At 56.5% G+C, this 17,021-nt stretch overlaps 1 protein-coding gene across 1 annotated transcript in view; it reads right to left on the bottom strand.

Moving 5' to 3' along the window:
• ONECUT2 (one cut homeobox 2) overlaps positions 1-9,499 on the bottom strand; it is a 42,433-nt gene extending 32,934 nt beyond the window's left edge. The window contains exon 1 of the mRNA XM_056138192.1: positions 8,245-9,499. Coding sequence (XP_055994167.1) covers positions 8,245-9,499 — 1,255 coding nt within the window. The remainder of the gene's footprint in view (positions 1-8,244) is intronic.
• Positions 9,500-17,021: the final 7,522 nt, after the last annotated feature.

Raw genomic sequence — 17,021 nt, 5'->3', positions numbered from 1 at the left:
CATGAATGGCGGAACACAGCCCAAGAGATGGCCAATTAGGAATGGCGCACAGACCCTATTGGGGGCAGAGGAGGATCAGAAATGGGTGTTATTTACAGAACTAAAAGAGGTCAAGGAAGAAATGAAATGAATGATTCCAACAGCTCTCGAAACAAAGGGTACTTTCATTTTCATATCTGCAAGAGGAAAACTGAACAATACTTCGCGATTCCTGTTCCAGCTGCCCTGGCATGCTGGAAAGTATCTTATTCCTAGTCTAGTTTCTACCCATTTCCATCAGAGCACACAAACTCAAGCCCTCCATCATCTCAAGTGGCTTCAGTGTCCACACAGCCTACTACAGAGTCCAACATATGGCATTTCTGGGACAATTCTAGTCCTGAATGGTTCTAGATGAACCAAAATAATTTCTGTGAAAGTATTACTCCCTGTGAGCCAAAATAGAAAGAGCCAGGTTAGTGGCTTGATTTAAAGAATTTAACAGAGAATGATATCCCAAGAAGGTCCCGTTTTATGAATACAAACAGATTTTCTTTTGCAGGGGGAGGGTTGGGGTAGGGGGACAGAGATGCTAAATGCATTGGCTTTGTTCTTACCCTGGCATGTCCTTTTAGAAGAAGGAGGAAAAACATCCTCAACCAGTCAGAGCCCATTTCAGTCTGATTTAATTTCACTTCCCACAATTCTGCTTCCTGACCCCTCCCTGCAACCCCCTTTCATTTTTGTTTGGTTTGGAGTGTGGGCTTAATGCCCAGCTATCCTAGATGAGAACACTTAAAGGAATATCACAAGCGCGAAGGGTAAATCTATTGAACGAGGGTCTTTAACTATGTGGTTTCCTTAAAGGGAAAGGTTGGATCAATAGGATCAATATGAAAGGTTTCCCTGGCCCTGCATAAAAGGGTAAGGGCTTCTCTTTTCACTGGTTTAACTTTACTCTCTGACAAATGCAAATCAATGGATCTGTGTTTACAACAGATTCCCTAACAGACTCAACTTGGGTAAAGCCCAGAGCCTCCCTTTTGGGGGTGGGGAGCCCAGGCTTGCTCTGGGGGACTGCTCCCGGGCACAGCTTCTTCAGGTCCAAGACTGAAGTCTTGGGGGTGGGGTGGGGGTGGGAAGCTATTTCCGTCCTTAACAGAGGGGCAGCTGCCCACAGGGGTGGTGAGTTCCTGCTGCTGATGCTGTGGCCTGTGGCTTCTCCAAAGAGGGTGGGAAGATGAAACACAGGTTCCTCCAAGGCAGTCTCAACCTGACCCCCATGGCCAGATTCCTGGGGCATGGGAAGCCAATCGGCCTGGTCTTGTTTCCCACCAGATCGGCGAGGCTGATCACCCGGAGGAAACCCGGGTGCAGTGATCTACACTTGGGGCGGTCTGAGTCTCTGGGCTTCTGCATGTTCCTCTTATCCTCTCTTTGGGGGGTAACTGGCTCTCTTAGCAACGACAAGGTAAATCACTGAAACTATGGGTTCTTTGCCCCTTCATTTTCCCTTTCCTCTTAAAAATGTGATGCTTTGCAGAGATTACATGACTTCAAGTCGATACCAGTTACTGAGAAATTATTTTTCTTCCTGCAGGAGAAAGTATATGTATATTTGATTACACGAGCCAAAGTCCAATGCTGATTAAATTACGTTGGAGGTGTGCTTCCAACCCAAACAAAGTCTGCTTGCTACTGAAGAGTAATGGATCTTCAAATGGCGAGCGAGGAGCCGAGGTGGAATGCAGAACCTCCCTCCCCTCTGGGACAATGTGTGTGGGGCAGTTTCTCATAACAAATGTCCACAGCTTCTAGGAAGCCTGCTTCCCAAGTGGGACTCGCTCCATGGGCACTACCCACAGCTGCCTCCGTGCTGGGCCCCTCTACACCCGCGCCCACACCTGCTACCTACCTCCTCCTTGCCTGCCCCTTGGAAACACTGGGCATGCGCATTCTCAACTGTGTCTGGAGCGAGACCGAGACCGAGAAGCCCAAGAGCCCTTCCCACACAGGCTCTGAAGTGGTTTAGGGAGACAAACGGGATGCCAAGGGGCTGTCCTCACCCATCATCTTTCTCCACAAAGAATAGCTTCTTCCGGAAGGAAGTGATGAAGGAAGTGACGTGCGGCCCTCCACCTTGGGAAGAACAAGGGTGTGTGTGTGTGTGTGTGTGTGTGTGTGTGTGTGTGTGTGTGTGTGTACGAGCCCCTGGGGTCTACAGGTGAAGTGTAAGGCCTGGGGTACCTCCATGGCCCCCTGCCCTTTTTCCAGACAATCATTCTATTCATTTCTGGCTCAATTCCCTTCCTTTGGCAAAAAAAAATCCAGACACAAAAATCAAGCATCTCGCTGCTTCTGCTTTGAGGCACTCAGTTCCCCAGGGCTCTCCTACATGACACCACTTTTCCTGACACAGCTTCTGCCAACACCACCAGCAGTCCCGGGTGGGCCAGGCACTTTCATCCCGACAATCCCCTTCCTCTCATCTGCCATTTAGAAAAGGCTGGAAAGGCGTGAGTGCGGCAGAGGCAGCTGAGCCAAGGTTCAATCCAGGGCACCACACAAGGTTCCCCAGCCTTGCCAGGAGAGAGCCAGATCGCGGTGGGGGAGGGGTGGAGAAGAGGGGGGATGGCTCCAAAGGCCTGAGACCAAGAGATCAGGCGAGATGAGGTTGAGTCCCCAAAGGAAACTGGGGTGACAGCAACTCCCCTGGGGCCCTTCGTGTATCTGGACTTGAAAAGGCTCTTTCTGCCCTTCCTTTCAGGCCAGGCAAGGAAGCCTCAGCCTGAGGACCACAGAGGATGTGGGTGTCCCTTCCCCTGAATCTCAGGGCTGGAGTTCCGAAAGCTGGATAGAGCTACCGGAGAGCAAGGAGAATGGAGTGTGGGGGTGGGAGGTTGCAGGGAGAGCTCAGTCTCCCCCTCCCCCCACCATTCATTTGTCTGTGAATTTTAAGATGGAGGTGGGGACTCCTTAAGGCTCTTCCTGCACCCCAAAGACAGTTCACATGGGGCCACTGGGGAGGGGGGCAGTTGTCTCCCAGGTGGGAGAAGCCTCACCCCTCCTCCCTTTCTCTATCTGATCCCCTTCCCTGACTTGCTGCCCAATTTTCCTGGGGAGTAGGGGAGGCGAGGGGGGCGTGGGGGTGGACCTAGGAGCCTAGAAGCTGAATCAAGGCTCCCTTCTTCAAGGAAGGCCACTTGCGGGGTTCACCTCTGCAGAGGGTGGGAAGAAGCAGAAGATTACCCTGCTGGCTTTTCTCTCTCCCCTTCTGGTCTCCTTTCTGGTCTCCTCAGGAGCGGGGAGACTCACGGAAGACAGAGACTTCTCCGGGAGGAGTTTCAGATGGGACGCACCACGTGGCTCCCTTCCCACCCCCAGCTCTTTCCTTCTTTCCAGTCAAACCAGATGTAGGTTATTCTGGAAGAATAAGCCACCCTTTAGGCCAGGAGAGCTTCGAGCAGGGCTAGATCTCTCTGGGGGTGGAGGAGGAAGGTGGCTTTGTGGGTGTGGGGGGGAGGTGGCTTGGTGGAGTCTCAAAGCAAACCTCACAGGCTCACTCCCCAGGCCTCGGGGCAGAATTTCTCACCAGATTTGGGGGGGAGCTGAGGGGATCCCCAATGCAAACTTTCTATGGGGGTAGGAAACCAATTCTCCAGGGGCTGATGCGATTAGTCCCAAGAACAGTGGGTGGATCCAGGCATGAAGTCCCCAGGCCTCTGACCCTGAGTGGAAGTTCTGCGGAGGGGAATCTTCAGTGGGAATGTTCTCGAATATGAGGGGCTCGGGAGGGTGGGCTTCCGCGAATGGGCGGAGGCCCAGGAAACAAGAGGCTGTGCCGCTCCTAAGTTGGGTTCCCTCTCCAGGCTGTTGCCTCTGGAGAGCGAATTTCCGGAATGGTTTCCTGCTAGGAAAGGGGGCGACGGTCGATGGCGAGGGCCCCTGGAGAGGGAGCTGAGGGACTCGGGCGCGGGGCTCGCGCGCGCGCGCGCAAGACACCTGCTCGAATCTGCCGCTAGCGAGGCCGAAATCCTGAGCACCAACAGTGGGGTGTGCGCGCGATCGGGGACAGGCGGCCCCGCGCCTGGAGGACGGAGAAAGCCCGGGAAGGAGCCGGCGTGGAGCGGGGGAGGAGAGGCCGGGGCCGCGCCGGCACGGACCTGGGAGCCAGGACGCTGGGGAGTCGGGGCTCTGGCGAGCGCTCTGCTGGGAAGAGCAGCGCGCGCCGTCGGGCTTACTGGAAACGCGCCGGATCAGGTTCCAGATCAATGAAATCTGGGTCCACACGTTTACGTTATTGTTGCCAGCATTAATGCTCTTTTAATCTTCTAAACATTATCAGCATCGATCTCCCTCCATATACACATTTGTTTGAGCAAGTGACATAACCACACACGGTGGAAAGCCTGGAATAAAAATAAACGCGCCGCCTCGCGCGTCGAGGGCGCCCGGCGCTGGGTCTCCTTTGCGCCCGCTACTCGACCGACCCTCCCTCCGGATCGGGCCTCGGCCCCGCGCCGCCTACTGCTCCCGCAATGCCCCGCGCCGGCGGGGAAAGTGTTTTCCAGGCCCGGGGGGACTTGACCCGGCCGGCCGGCCTCGAGCTTCTCCAGATCAATCCCACCAACCGGCGGGCGGAAACGTCATGTGCTCCGCCGCTGGCCTTCAGCCCTCTGAGCTCGAGAGCTGGGGAAGTGGCTGGGCTGGCCCCGATATCCGGCAGCGAGCTGGGGGAGTGGGGTGTGTTGTGGTCAAAGGTTTCGGGAGCGCACCCCACAGGCGGCCAGCGTTCTCCCAGAAGAGCTCCGCCTGGGGCGCAGGAGACGGCCGGGAGGGGATGGAGACGGTAAGGGCGCACTCCGTGGCCCGGTCAGTGGAACCCAGCCAGGCCACTCAGGTGAGGTTGGTGTAAGCGAGCGCCGGACGCATGGTGGGCACCTGGGCTCGCGTCGCTCTAATCCTCCCTTCGTCCCTCCGCAGGGCACCCATCCAGGTTCCTGCCCGCTCTGCTCACTCGCTCCGTGTTTCTGCTGGTGCTGGTGAAAGGCCTGCTGGGCTCCAAGCCCAAGAGTGTTCTGGAAGCTGTGAGAGTTCAAGCACTCCGGCCCACCCGGGGAAAGAAAATCCTCCAGGCCCCGAATGAACAACACGCTCATCTGAGAACCAAAAGCGCGGCCGCCCTCACCACCTTCTCCGGGAAGCGGCGCGCCTCCAGCCCATGCTCCCAACCCTCCTGTTGGAGCGATCGGGGTTCCCCGAAACCTTAGCCATTCCCGGGAAAAACGTCCCTGTGGGCTGTGGGCACGCTCAGTGGTTTGCTGGGAGTCAGGGGCGCGGGTGTGATGGCAGTGGGCCTGCCTGTCCGTGCCTTGATAATACTTTACCTAAGAAGGTGGGGGGGGGGGTCTCTGGAAATCGGACACCAGTTTTGAGGGCTCACAAACTCCAGTCCTGCTAGGGCCTTGGCATGACTTTGGGGAGCAGCCAGAATGCAGGGGAGGGTTGAAAGAGAGAGTGGGGAGAGCAGAAATAGAGAGATGGAGGGGGCAAGAGGGAAGAGGAGAGCCAGGAGGGAGGAAAAAGGAGATGGGGGCGGGGGTCGGCTTGGTGGTCTGGGCGAGCGTGTGGGCCCAGCTCCCCGCAGAGCCACTGGCTTGTTTAAGCCCTTCAGTGCGAGCCTTCCGCGGCGCCCGGCGAGGGCTGCGATCAATACTCCGCTCCTCGCTGGCCGCAGGCCCCTAGCGCTCCTGGGCACATAATACCTACTTCCCAGCCCCCGCTTAGGAAGAGACTGATCTACTGACCCCCAACTGAAAGGGCTCCGGTGTAATAATAACCACTCGACACACTTGTAGTTGCTGATAAAATGGCCAGATAAAAAGGCAAAAGTGCATGTCCCCTTTCAACTCGGGGTAATAAAACAGACATAGATTTGAATGCACAAGCAAAGCGCGGTGCTTGGACAGGAATTTCCCACGGCCTGAAGGCGGTCCCTCTACAGTCTCCAGCTAAGGCGGTGGCTCCCGGATCCTCTGGAAGAGTCCTCGGGTGCCTGAGGCTGTCCACCCCACCCCCAGGAACCTCCCCGCATTGGGGTGGGTGGGAAGCGGGTCCCTAGGAGACACCATACACTTCCTTTATCCTTGCGACTCGGGGCCACTGTAAAAATTGCCCAGCGCCCGGCACCCGCCAGCCCTCAGCTCAGACACTGCAGGCAGAAGGCACGTGTTTTCAAAAAGCTCTGTCCTTTGCTCGCCGGGCGTGAGGGGGCGGCAGTGCTCCGAGAGATCTCCCCGGAGTTGGCGAGTTGTCATCCTGCCTTTCACTGTAACCCCCGCCCCCCAACATGGGTTGCCAAGTTCCCCGGGTCCCCCTGTGCCCCGGAAGCCAGCCTAGCGCCACGGCTCATCCCAGAGGGATTGGCAGCGCAATGCTGGGGCCTAAAACAAAGCAGATACCAGCCGGCTCAGAAATGTACTTTTCAATGTCTTTACTACTCCCAATTCACTGTTTCCTCTTTGCTGCCCACCAAGAGGAAATCAGAGGAAATCGCAGGAGAGGAAGTAAGCAAAAGGAGAAAGAAAGAAAAAGCAGATTTCTGATCCCGGGGAAAGATGCGTGTGGAGCGCCCCGATTTGGGGAAGATCTTCTCGGGAAAGCTAGTTTTATCTTCACAGATTCACAGTGCAGGGCGAGAACAGGCTGGTGACCGAGGGTCCTCCAACTGTCCACAGAAAGAAACGCCCCCTCCTCAGGCCTGAGAGCACACGCAGCCCCGTCCGTGCATCTCATCAAGCGGATTGAGCGGTTCTGCCAGAGCACCCGCGAGCGGGAAGAGGAGGAAGCCCGAGCTCGCGGCTCCGGAAGCGCGTTGTGTGCGGGCGGCTCCGACCCGCGCGCGTCCCGCTCCCCGCGGCACTGTAAATCACCGCCTGCCGCCCCAGAAGGCGCGCCCACCCGGAGAGATCACATCCATCCCACAGAGGCCGCCGATCGCGGCCAGCTGCGGGGGACGGGTGTGCTCCCGGCGGGGAGCCTGCCACTTTGTGCCCCTGGGTGCGCCGCGCGGACCTGGGCGCCGCGCAACTGCCACGCGCCCCGCGCCAGGTCTGCGCGCACAAAAGCGCGCAACTGCGTGCCAGTCGCAGCCACCGCTGCGTCTTTCTCTCGGGCTCCCGCCGCCCACACAGGAGGTTTCCGTGCTCCTAGAACAATAGAGGGCTGTACCTCGCGGCTCGGCCGCTAGAGGAGGCACAAAGAGCCAAGCCCGCTCCAGAACAATGTAACCAGCGCCACGACCCGTCCCCTCCCGCGGGCCGCTAGCTCTCCCCAGCCGCCGCGCTCCGTTCGCTTAATGCAAAGGCGGAGCCTCTAGCCTGCGGCCAAGATACATTAACTAACCTGCATCTTAATTTCTCAGCACCTCTGCCCGCAAGCGCTGAGATTCTTCCGGAACCCAGCCAAGCCTCGGCACATTCCTCTTAGCAAAAGCCGAGAGCCGGGCTAGGGCGGCTGGCGAGCGAACCTGGGAGCATTCACTCTCAGTTTCTCCTCCCTCGTCGTCCCCCCCCCCCCAAAAAAAAGTGGCAGTTTCACTTTCCTTGCACCGTCCCCACCATGCTCGGGGCAATAAGATGGGAGCTGACCCCTGCACGCTCAGAGGACCAGAAAAGTCCCCCTCTTCCAATGCCAACGCCTGGGATGGGCTGGGGAAGCGCTGCTGTATCCTACCACCAGCTCCCTGCGCGCCGCCGGCCAGGTTGTGACTCCAGCCAATGGCCAAAGAAGTTTGCCTGCGAGGATGGGTAGGAGAGAAGAGGGAAGTTCTCCCTTCTGAAGGGCAAAGGCCCTTCCGTGCCCCCCATCTAAGCAGCCTGGCAGCCCGCGAAACTGCAAACTGTATTGTCTCAACAAGAGTTCAAGTGCACTGATTGGGCTTTTGACTTCAGGGCAAGCGGCGGGCCTTAAGTCCGGGAAAGACGGTACTTGGAGCAGACGTTGCCTAAGTCCATCCCGCCTCCCGCGACCGGGGAAGGTCGCAAAGCGAGGGTCTAGTTGGCACACTTAAGGGAAAGGGTAGAAGATGGGGGTGGTGGTGTCAATGGGCGCTGAGAAACAAGGAGGAGGAAAAGAGAGGAAATGCAAGAGGAACTAAAGTCCAGAAGAAATAGGGAGGGAGGGGAGAGGAGAGCACCCAGGGCCGCGGGGGCCACAGGCGCCCCAAACCCCTCTGCCCCGCCGCGCGCGCCCCTCCCCACTGACCTGCCAGGCGTAAGGCGGACATGCGCTGGAATTCGGGCTCTTGCAGCCACTTCCACATCCTGCGGAAGGTCTCCCTGCCAGACTTGAGTTTACTCCAGGGTTTGGGGTTCCGGAGCAGGTCGGAGAGCGTCCCCTGAGAGCGGCAGAGCACCCGCTGCGCGAAGATCGCCTGCGGGATGCTGTAGCGCTTCAGCTCGGCGGTGATGCGCTGGGCCACCTCCTTGGTGTTGATCTCCTCCAGCTGGCCCGACGTGGCCACCTGCGAGCCCGACGACGACGAGGGCGGCCGCTCGCGGCTGGGCGCCAGCACGGGCCCGTGGGACTGCGCGTGGCCCGGGTGGTGCAGGCCATTGAGGTGCGACATCATGGCCGCGGGCGGGGTGCCCAGGCCGCGGGACAGGTGCTGCTCGCCGCGGGTCAGCATGGCAGTGTGGTGCGCGTCGAAGTTGGGGCTGAGCATCTTGTCGTGGCCCGGGGGCCCGTAGTTGGGCAGGCTCTGCTGCGCGTTGTGGAGGCCGCCCAGCCCGTTGCCCAGCGGCGTGGCGGCCAGCGGGGACAGGCTCTGGCCCATGCCGGGCATCTCTTTGTAGGGGCCGTAGAGGTTGTTCATGGCCGGGAGCCCGCGCTCGTCGCGCATGAGGGTGAAGCTGCCGCTGACGTTGCCCGACAGGCGCTGGTGGTGGTGGTGGTGGTGGTGGTGCGGGTGGTGGTGCGGGTGCGGGTGGTGGAACTTGTCGGACACGGTGGAGATGGGCGGCAGCGGCTGGAGCGGCGTCAGCGTGGTGTAGGTGTTGCTCATGCCCATGCCGGGCGGGGACGAGTCGCAGGACATGCTCATGGCGTGGTGGAGCGGGATGGAGAGCTCGGGCCGGTAGTCGCCGCCGTCCAGGATCGAGGCCATGCTAGTGACCATGGCCGAGCGCGACGCCGCCGCGGCCGCCGCCGCCGCCGTGCCCAGCTCCTGGTGCGCGGTCGGCGGCGGCGGCGGCGGCGGCGGCGGCGGCGGGGGCGGCGGGCCCCGCAGCGAGCCGGCGGCGCCGCGGCCCGCGTGGTGGGGGCTGGGGCTGGCCAGCAGCTCCGGCTCATGGCCCGGGCCCCCGCCGCCGCCCCCGCCGCCCCCGCCGCCGCCCCCGCCGCTGCCGCCGCCGGCCGGCCCGTGCAAAGTGCCCAGACTTTCCATTGTCAGCTCCGGGTTCATGGCGCAGCCTTCTAGGTCTTTGGTGAGGCATCGATAAGCGGTGTAGGCAGCCTTCATTCAGTCCATCGGGGCCCGGGGGCGGCGGGGGCGGCCGGCCGGCTGGCGAGGCGCGCGTGGCGGAGCAGGAGCCGCGGCCGCGGGGGCGGGCGCGCGAGTGCGGGAGTGTGTGTGTGTGTGTGTGCGTGCGTGTGTGTGTGCGCGTGTGTGTGCGCGCGCGGGCGGGCGGGCGCGCCCCGAGTGGGGGCGGGGAGGGGGCGGACGGGGCGTGCGGGCGGGAGATGGGGAGGGGGGCGGGGAGGGAGGGAGGGGATCACCGGGCCCCGCCGCTCGGGCCGGCGCGCTGCCTGGCCATGTCCGAGCCCGCTCCGGCGCCGACGTCTTCTGTTTGGGTGAGCGGGAGCTGTCCAGAAGGGCTCTGCCGCTCGCCCGGGCAGCCAACCTACCCTCCCGGGCCCGGGGCGGGGCGGCGGCCGATGGGCTCCGCCGGTGGCCACTCCGGAGCCGCCGCTACCCGAGGGGGCGGGCCCGAGGCGCGGATCGACCAATGGTCGCGATGAGGGCGGGGCCGCGCGTTTCATGTTTGGCTGACGGCTCTGTGCTCTCTCCCCCCCCCTCCCTGCTCTGCCACTGGAATCAAACGTCAAGGAGAAGGAGGGAGGGGAAGGAGGGAGTCGGGCCGAGAGGAGGGCGAGGGAGAGAAATTATGTTAAAGATGCCGCGCAGTGTCCCTCTGGGCAGCCGCGATCTGGGGAAAGGGACATTGCTTCGGTTCCCTTCGCCTCCTCGCCCCGAGGTTTTGTCCACGGTAGTAAGAGTAAAAAGGACTCCTCTACGGCTGGTGTAAAAAAGAAAAAAAAAAAAAGAAAACAAACACGCATCTGCAGGCGTGCCACTTCCCGGGCGTCCCGAGCTCCCAGCCGGTAGTTGAGCCTTTTAAGATGCTGGCGCTAATGCATTCGAATGCAGAGTAAATTCCCCAGCCCGGGACGTGCATAATCTAGCCGGCGGCGCGAGGAACTCCAGCGCCCTCGCCGCGGAGGAAAAAAAAAAAAGCCCAGGGAAGACTACAGCCTCCGTAATGCATGCAAAGTTAACACAATAACATCGTTTAATTACACGGCGAGCCCATAAATCTCCCAGTTATGAGACTTCAGAAGGACCCTGCTAGATTGCAAAACCGAACTAGAAGTCCTGGAACTGCGGTTTCAAGGTGACCAAAAGCGTGTCTGTCCCATCAGCAAAGAAGTGGGGGGCTGGAGGGGGTGGGGGACGGCCGTGCAGCAGGAGGATTGCAGGTGCAGATGCCTATAGTGAGCAAACTTCTGGGGAGGCAGTGTAAGGGAACCATCTGGGATAATACCGCAGATTTCGCCTTACACACACATACACACACACTCACACACAAATACACACACTCGAGTGTCAAGGGAGAGAGAGAAAAGAGAAGGAGAAGGAAAGGAGAGAGAGAGAGGGAGGGAGGAGGAAGAGGAAGAAGAGGAGGAGGGGGGAGAGAGGAGAGAGAGAGAGAGAGAGAGAGAGAGAGAGAGAGAGAGAGAGAGAGAGAGAGAGAGAGAGAGAGAGAGAACGACCCGGTTGGCAGTGGGCAGCTGACATGAAACCTTGGCCGACATCTGTCTATTCAAACCTTGTTTCTGAAAAGACCAGAGCCATGGGGAGTTCTAGAACACTCGCTAGCCGCAGCTTTTAAAAGTGCATCTTCGTCTTCCAGGATCTCCGTGTTTTGGGCTTTGGTAGTCCCAGGTCGGGGACTTGGGAGTGTAGCAGGAGGAGGTGGAGACGTTGGCGACCCCCGTGGGGGTGGAGGGGTGGCGGAAGAGCCAGAGCCACCCGGTACTGAAAGCCTTAAAAGTAACAGATTCTTCCCAAGCAGGTTGTGCCCGGTTTGCCTCCGAAGATTCAAGCGAGCTGAGGTTGCGCAGATGTTGCCTTTGTTTAAAGAGACAGTAATTAAAGACAGGGTGGACATAAGTTTGAGAAGCGTGACCTATTTTCTTTTGATCAGCTGTCAAAAGAAGAGCAGGGGGTCTTCTTAAGACAGCCCCCTCCAACCACTTCCAGCTGTTAGAGAAAACTTGATAAGAAAACAAGGACATAGCCTGGAACACTGCATGTGTGTGTCTTCCTGGCTCTAGAGAAAGGTTTAATTCATTTGGAAAACTGTTCTTCCTCGCTGTGACCTTTTACAGCTGCTCTCCTCTCTCTTCCAGCTACAGGGCAGCCCCCCACTCCACCCCTGTTACACACACCATCCTGTGGCAGGAATGCGCGGTGACGTTATTCATAGATCAACTTTATTGAGCTCTGGCCAATACCTTGCCAATTATTCTTCCAAATAGCTTCTTCGCTGCACTATCAAAGCCTAGACAAGAAAGTGGCAGAAGCCTTGCTTTACAAGAACTACATTTCTAGCTGCCCAGATCTTTAATGTTGCAATACTTGACAAGTGAAATAATTCCATTTTCTGGTTCCCCGTCCTCCCCACCCGGGCCCTTCACCCTCTGTACTGTCTCTCTCTTTTCCCCTCTCTGCATCTTAGGCTAGAAGGAAACGTGGGAGAATTTGGATTAGTTAATGTTTGAAATATGCACCAAGTTAAGCAAAAGTTCTCCAGATTACAACCTTCTGTTAGGGCAGGTGTACTCAGAGACTACAAGAGGGCCGGAGAGGAGTAAGGCCAAGGGAAAGATCTGTCTGGTGTGCTGGGAACTCAGTCTCTTCGGCCCTGGTTTCAGGGCCAAGCAGTAGCCGCTAACCTCAGGCTGACCACAACTCGTAGGCACTGTCCCCCTGCAGAAACTTAAGTATATCAATTGTCATTTAAATAATTTTTCAAAATAATAAAGTCATTTACCAGGCCACCGAGATAAATCTGCTCCTGGGAATTGCATTTCGGTGTGCTGGGAGCAGTCACGTGCCGGGGAGTTGAAAGGTGAGTTGCATATTCTGTCTCCCTCCCTCCCTCCCTCTTACTCCCACCATCCCTCCTCCTTCCTCGATCAATATTGGCGATCTCAGGGAAATCATGAAATCGTATTGGCTTCTTTGTGTATAATTTCATTGGGCTAGATTAAAGCAGATTTTTCATGTTGTTTTTCTAATGGTGGTTTGAGGTTTTTCTATTCCATCCAGAGCCCCTTTAAATGGAAAATGAATGTGCTTGTTTCGGCAACATCCTGATTTATTTAAATTAGTATTATTTACCGAATGAGGTTTGCGTGCTCTTTCCCCTTTCTTTCTGATAATGAAAAAAAGAAATATTTCTTTTCTACTTCAAGGTTATTTTAAAGAGTACCAGTACTAATTAGATTTTCAAATATGTTTTGAAATCATCTTTGTTTTTTTTTCCCTCTATAGTTAGGGAAATTAAAGCAGGAGCTGTTTTCTTTCTGTCTTCTCAACCTCCTGAAGTTCTGCGGCTGAGAATGTTTCCGTGTAATACGTAGTTATATTCGTAGTTATATTCCCATTTTCCCTTCCCCTCAGCATTTGGTTCACTGTATAGAAATGTGGTGGTGGAAATGCTGGCTCACGACTATCAGAATCTGGACAAACAGTTGCACAAGTCATTCTCTCAGAAGCAGGATACTAATTTCTTAGGATCTTAGAGCTGCAGGTGCTACTTTCTTTAAGATCCAACACTGAACTGCATCAAAAGACATACGTAAAGAAATGTGGTATTAACACTAGGCTCTGTAGGCTATTACAGTGTGAAAGAAAAAAATATGAACTTGAATTAGCAGTTGCAAAGGACAGATTGAAAATATTTATGAGCAGAGCTTTTCATATGTGCTTCATACTTTAAATTTTTTCGAAGCTCAGAGAGAGAGAGAGAGAGAAACAGAGAGAAACAGAGAGAGAGGTGAATGTTCAATTAAAACAGAAGCCCTATAAATTATTCAAGAAAAAAAATAAACAGACCACAAGTAAACCCGATCTGGATAAGGAGTCCCTGAGCTTTGCTTTTACTAAACAACAGTAACCACAGGCCAGATCCCAGCAAGAAGAGATGGCTTATTTCCATCCAAGTGTTCGCAATCCTGAAGGTTTTGTGTTGGACTGAACACTTTTGTGCCACAACTACGTTTATCAGAGCAATACAAAAAAAGACATAATGGTGGGTTGATTTGGACGATTTTATTTTTGTCCTTCCCCAAACCATCTGGCGTGTGAGTGTAGGGGTATTGATCAGGATCCGTGAGCTCCAGGACACCATGCCAATCCATAGCGTCTCTGGCAATCAGCGTCGCCTATGAATCGCAGCTGTCTCGGCTGCTCCCGAACAGAAATCTTCAAAAAAGTCCCCCCCCTTATCAAACACATCATCCGTTCAGGGGTAAGTCAATATCATTTCTTTGTCATTCTGGGCGGGAGGATTATTCGGAAGAAAGTTTTTGTCGCCGCCGCTGCTACTGAGGTTGCAACAGCCGGGTGTGCCCCCACCCCCAATCCCCCCCCCCCTTTTTTAAGAGGAAGGAGAGCAATTTTCTGGCCATTGAATGGTAATGGTTTTCTAGAAAGGCCTCAAGCGTTTGTATGAATCAGACAACCAATGCTGGTGCAGGATTGTGGGGAATTTTTGTGAGGGGGGTGGGCGGACATTCTTCTCTTGCTGTATACAAATAATAATTATGCTCATCGAGGATTCCTCTTCACAGCAGACCACTCGCTCCCCAGATCTCCAGGCTGGCCGGGGTGCTAAGGACCCCCGCACGTGTAGGTTTGCTTTGCAGAGCCCGGTGGCTGCTCAGGGTGGACATGGGAGTCTTAGCCATTGTGGCTATTTGATATCTCCATCAGCTTCAGTTTTCTTCTGCCCCGAAATCTCGGGCACCTTGAGCTTGGGGGGGGGGGGGGAAGAAAACGACACTCAAAAGCTCACCCCCCAAGACCTCCCTTCGGCCTCGGGACTGGGAAATTCACCGACACTTTACAGATTCCAGGAAAGTTAAAAAAAAAAAAAAAAGAAGAAAAAGTTTTTCTCGGGGATGAGGCCGACGGGTGCTTCTGCGTCTCGCTCCGCCTCGGTGTGGAGAGAAATCGAAAATGCGGGTCAGGGAGCAGGATTGGCGGGGCCCGGCCCCTAACTTTTGGGTTGACAAACCCCCACTCAGCGCCACGAGGGGGGAGGTGGAGTGGGGTTTGGCTGGTCTCTTCCCCAACCCTCCTGCCAACCTCTTGGTGGAAAGAAAATGGTGCGGCCGTAACCCGACCTCCGGGGGAGACCCCCCCCCCAAGCCTGGGTCCGAATTCGCAAGTGGGGAGAGGCGCTGCGCCCCGGAACCGGCCGCACTCCCCACCCGCGTCCACTCACACCGCAGCCTCGGTGGTCCGGGAACGGGAGTGGGCGGACTTGGGGGAGGGGCGCAGACCCCATCCCGGGAGTACGGGCACCTGCTCCGTTGGGGCGAGTTTACACTGGCCGCTGCACGCGAGGCCTCAGCTCTGCCAAACTCTGCGTTTGGTTTTAAAGAAAGCCGGGTCGGCGGGGAGACCTTGACCGGTCCCCAGTACTGTCAGGGAGACCCAACTGGACAGGGGGTGGGGGGTTGCGCGCACACACACACACACACACACACACACACAGAAAACACACACACACACACACACACACACACTCACACGCCCCCCCCTCCACCCCCTTCTCGGTTCCCGCGGGCTCCTGTCCAGAGGTTGTCTGCACCTAAGTGGGCCTCTTGGTTGGGCAGGATGGGAGATCTGGGTGCTGAGTCGGCAGGTTCTCCCCACAGCACACCCCCCGAATTCGCAGTCTACTGCAGACCCCTTTTGGGGGACCCCCCACTTTAGTTCAGCTGTTTTGCGACGGCTACTGGTGCGGAAGCAATGAGTGAAATAATTTCATTCTTGCTGGGAGGCGGTTTGCGTTTTTTTAAAAAATAGTTAAAGGGAATGAAAATTTCAAGCTGCAGAAAGATCAGAGTATTTCTCTTCTTGTTTTGGGGTGTGTGTATGGGGGCGGTGTAGGGGAGCAGGAAACGCGCCTATCAGCAGAACGACGCTTTTCCTCGCCCCCCAAACCGTTGCACTTCCAGAAAGCGTTCTGTTCCCCCAAAGCCAGAGCGGCCTGATTGTAAGCCGGGTGGCTCAGAGGGGCTGCGTTTTCAAAAAAGTGCCATCCAAGTGCGCCTCAAATAAAGTTTTCCTCTCCTCCAGTTGTCGTCCCACAAAAGAAAAACTGGCGTGAGGTCCTTTTGTTCTGGCCAAGTTGTGCGTGAAATCTTTTTGTTGTCCTCTCAAAGGGGAGGCAAAAGTTGCAGTTGATTGTAAAAGGGACAAATTTAACTCTCTGAAAGTGGGACTGTTTTCAAGTTGCCCTGAGACACTGAAGCACGACGTCGCCTTTTATTTATTACCGTCTTAAAACGATCATTTATTTGCTCTGGACATAACCATTTTTGATTGAGGATTCAATATTGTTTAGGCATTAATACAATTACCTGCTACTTACCCTGTCTATGAAAACGAGGAGAGTTTAATCCCAGTTTGTACCATTTCAATTGTCTCTCTCCCATGAAATGATTTTTTTTGAAAGAAAGAAAGGTTTTTAAAAGGAATGGGTCAGATTTTAAATTCGAGAAATATTTTCGATTTCCAATGACATTTCTCTTTGAAAACGAACAAAACTAACCGAGGGGCTTACAAATATTCATGCGAAACAGATCTTTTCTTGTAAAGACAAAAAAAAGACATTTTCAAAATATTTTTCGTGTTATCAGTTCCCAAAGAAATGATCAAGTGAATTCGAGTTGAGCGTTGATTGAACTTAATCAAAAGTAACAGCGCATTCAGATCACGTATTTTAGGAGCGGCTTATCTTTGGGAAAGTGGTCTCGGTGCCACTTTCTAGGAATTTGAAATTGTGTGGCTTCCAAACGTGTAAGAAAAAAGCGAGTGTGCCTGTCCGCAGGGTGCCCAGGCGGCCGTTTAGGGACCTTGGCGACCGTGGGGGCCGTGGAGTCCCCGTCTCCGCGACCCGCGGGAGCTCGCGCGGGGCCCGGCCGCGGCGGGCACAGGTGGTCGGGCCGCTTCCAGGGTCCCGGGGCTGGGGCCAGCGTCCAGCCACAGGCCACCGGGAGCCTGGCGGACGTCGCCGCGGAGGACGCGCGGGGCGCTGGGGCGACCTGTTGGCTCGGGGAAGCGGGGTCCGACGAGGCCGGCGTCCTGGCCGCGGATGTAGGGGGCCGCCCGCACCCTGGCGCTGCCCGCGTCCCGACCTTGGGGTCCGGGGCCCCGCAGCGTCGGCGGGAGGGGGGCTGCACGGCCCCGCGGGCTCGGCAGGCGGAGGGAGCCCGGCAGGATTGATGTCTAAATCAATGCCGTTTCTAGGCGCTTCTCTCGGTCCCTCTCCATCTTCCTCAAAGGCAAATCGCCTCCCAAGGGGGGCCGTGGGGGGGCTTCCTCTCCCTTCGCGTGGTCAGAGCGAGGCCAGAGCGCGGTCCCGGGGAGAGGGCGGGCAACGCGGCCCACGCCGGGGTACCCGGGACAAGGGGCAGCAGGAATCAACCGGGCTGGAGGGAAACGGGGGGACTGGGTGGCCCTG

This window comes from Sorex fumeus, unplaced genomic scaffold (genome assembly GCF_029834395.1).
Source record: "Sorex fumeus unplaced genomic scaffold, SorFum_2.1 ptg000128l, whole genome shotgun sequence".
Taxonomy (NCBI): Eukaryota; Metazoa; Chordata; class Mammalia; order Eulipotyphla; family Soricidae; genus Sorex; species Sorex fumeus.
The sequence above is the reverse complement of the archived record's forward strand: the minus strand, read 5'-3'. Positions and strand labels throughout refer to the sequence as shown.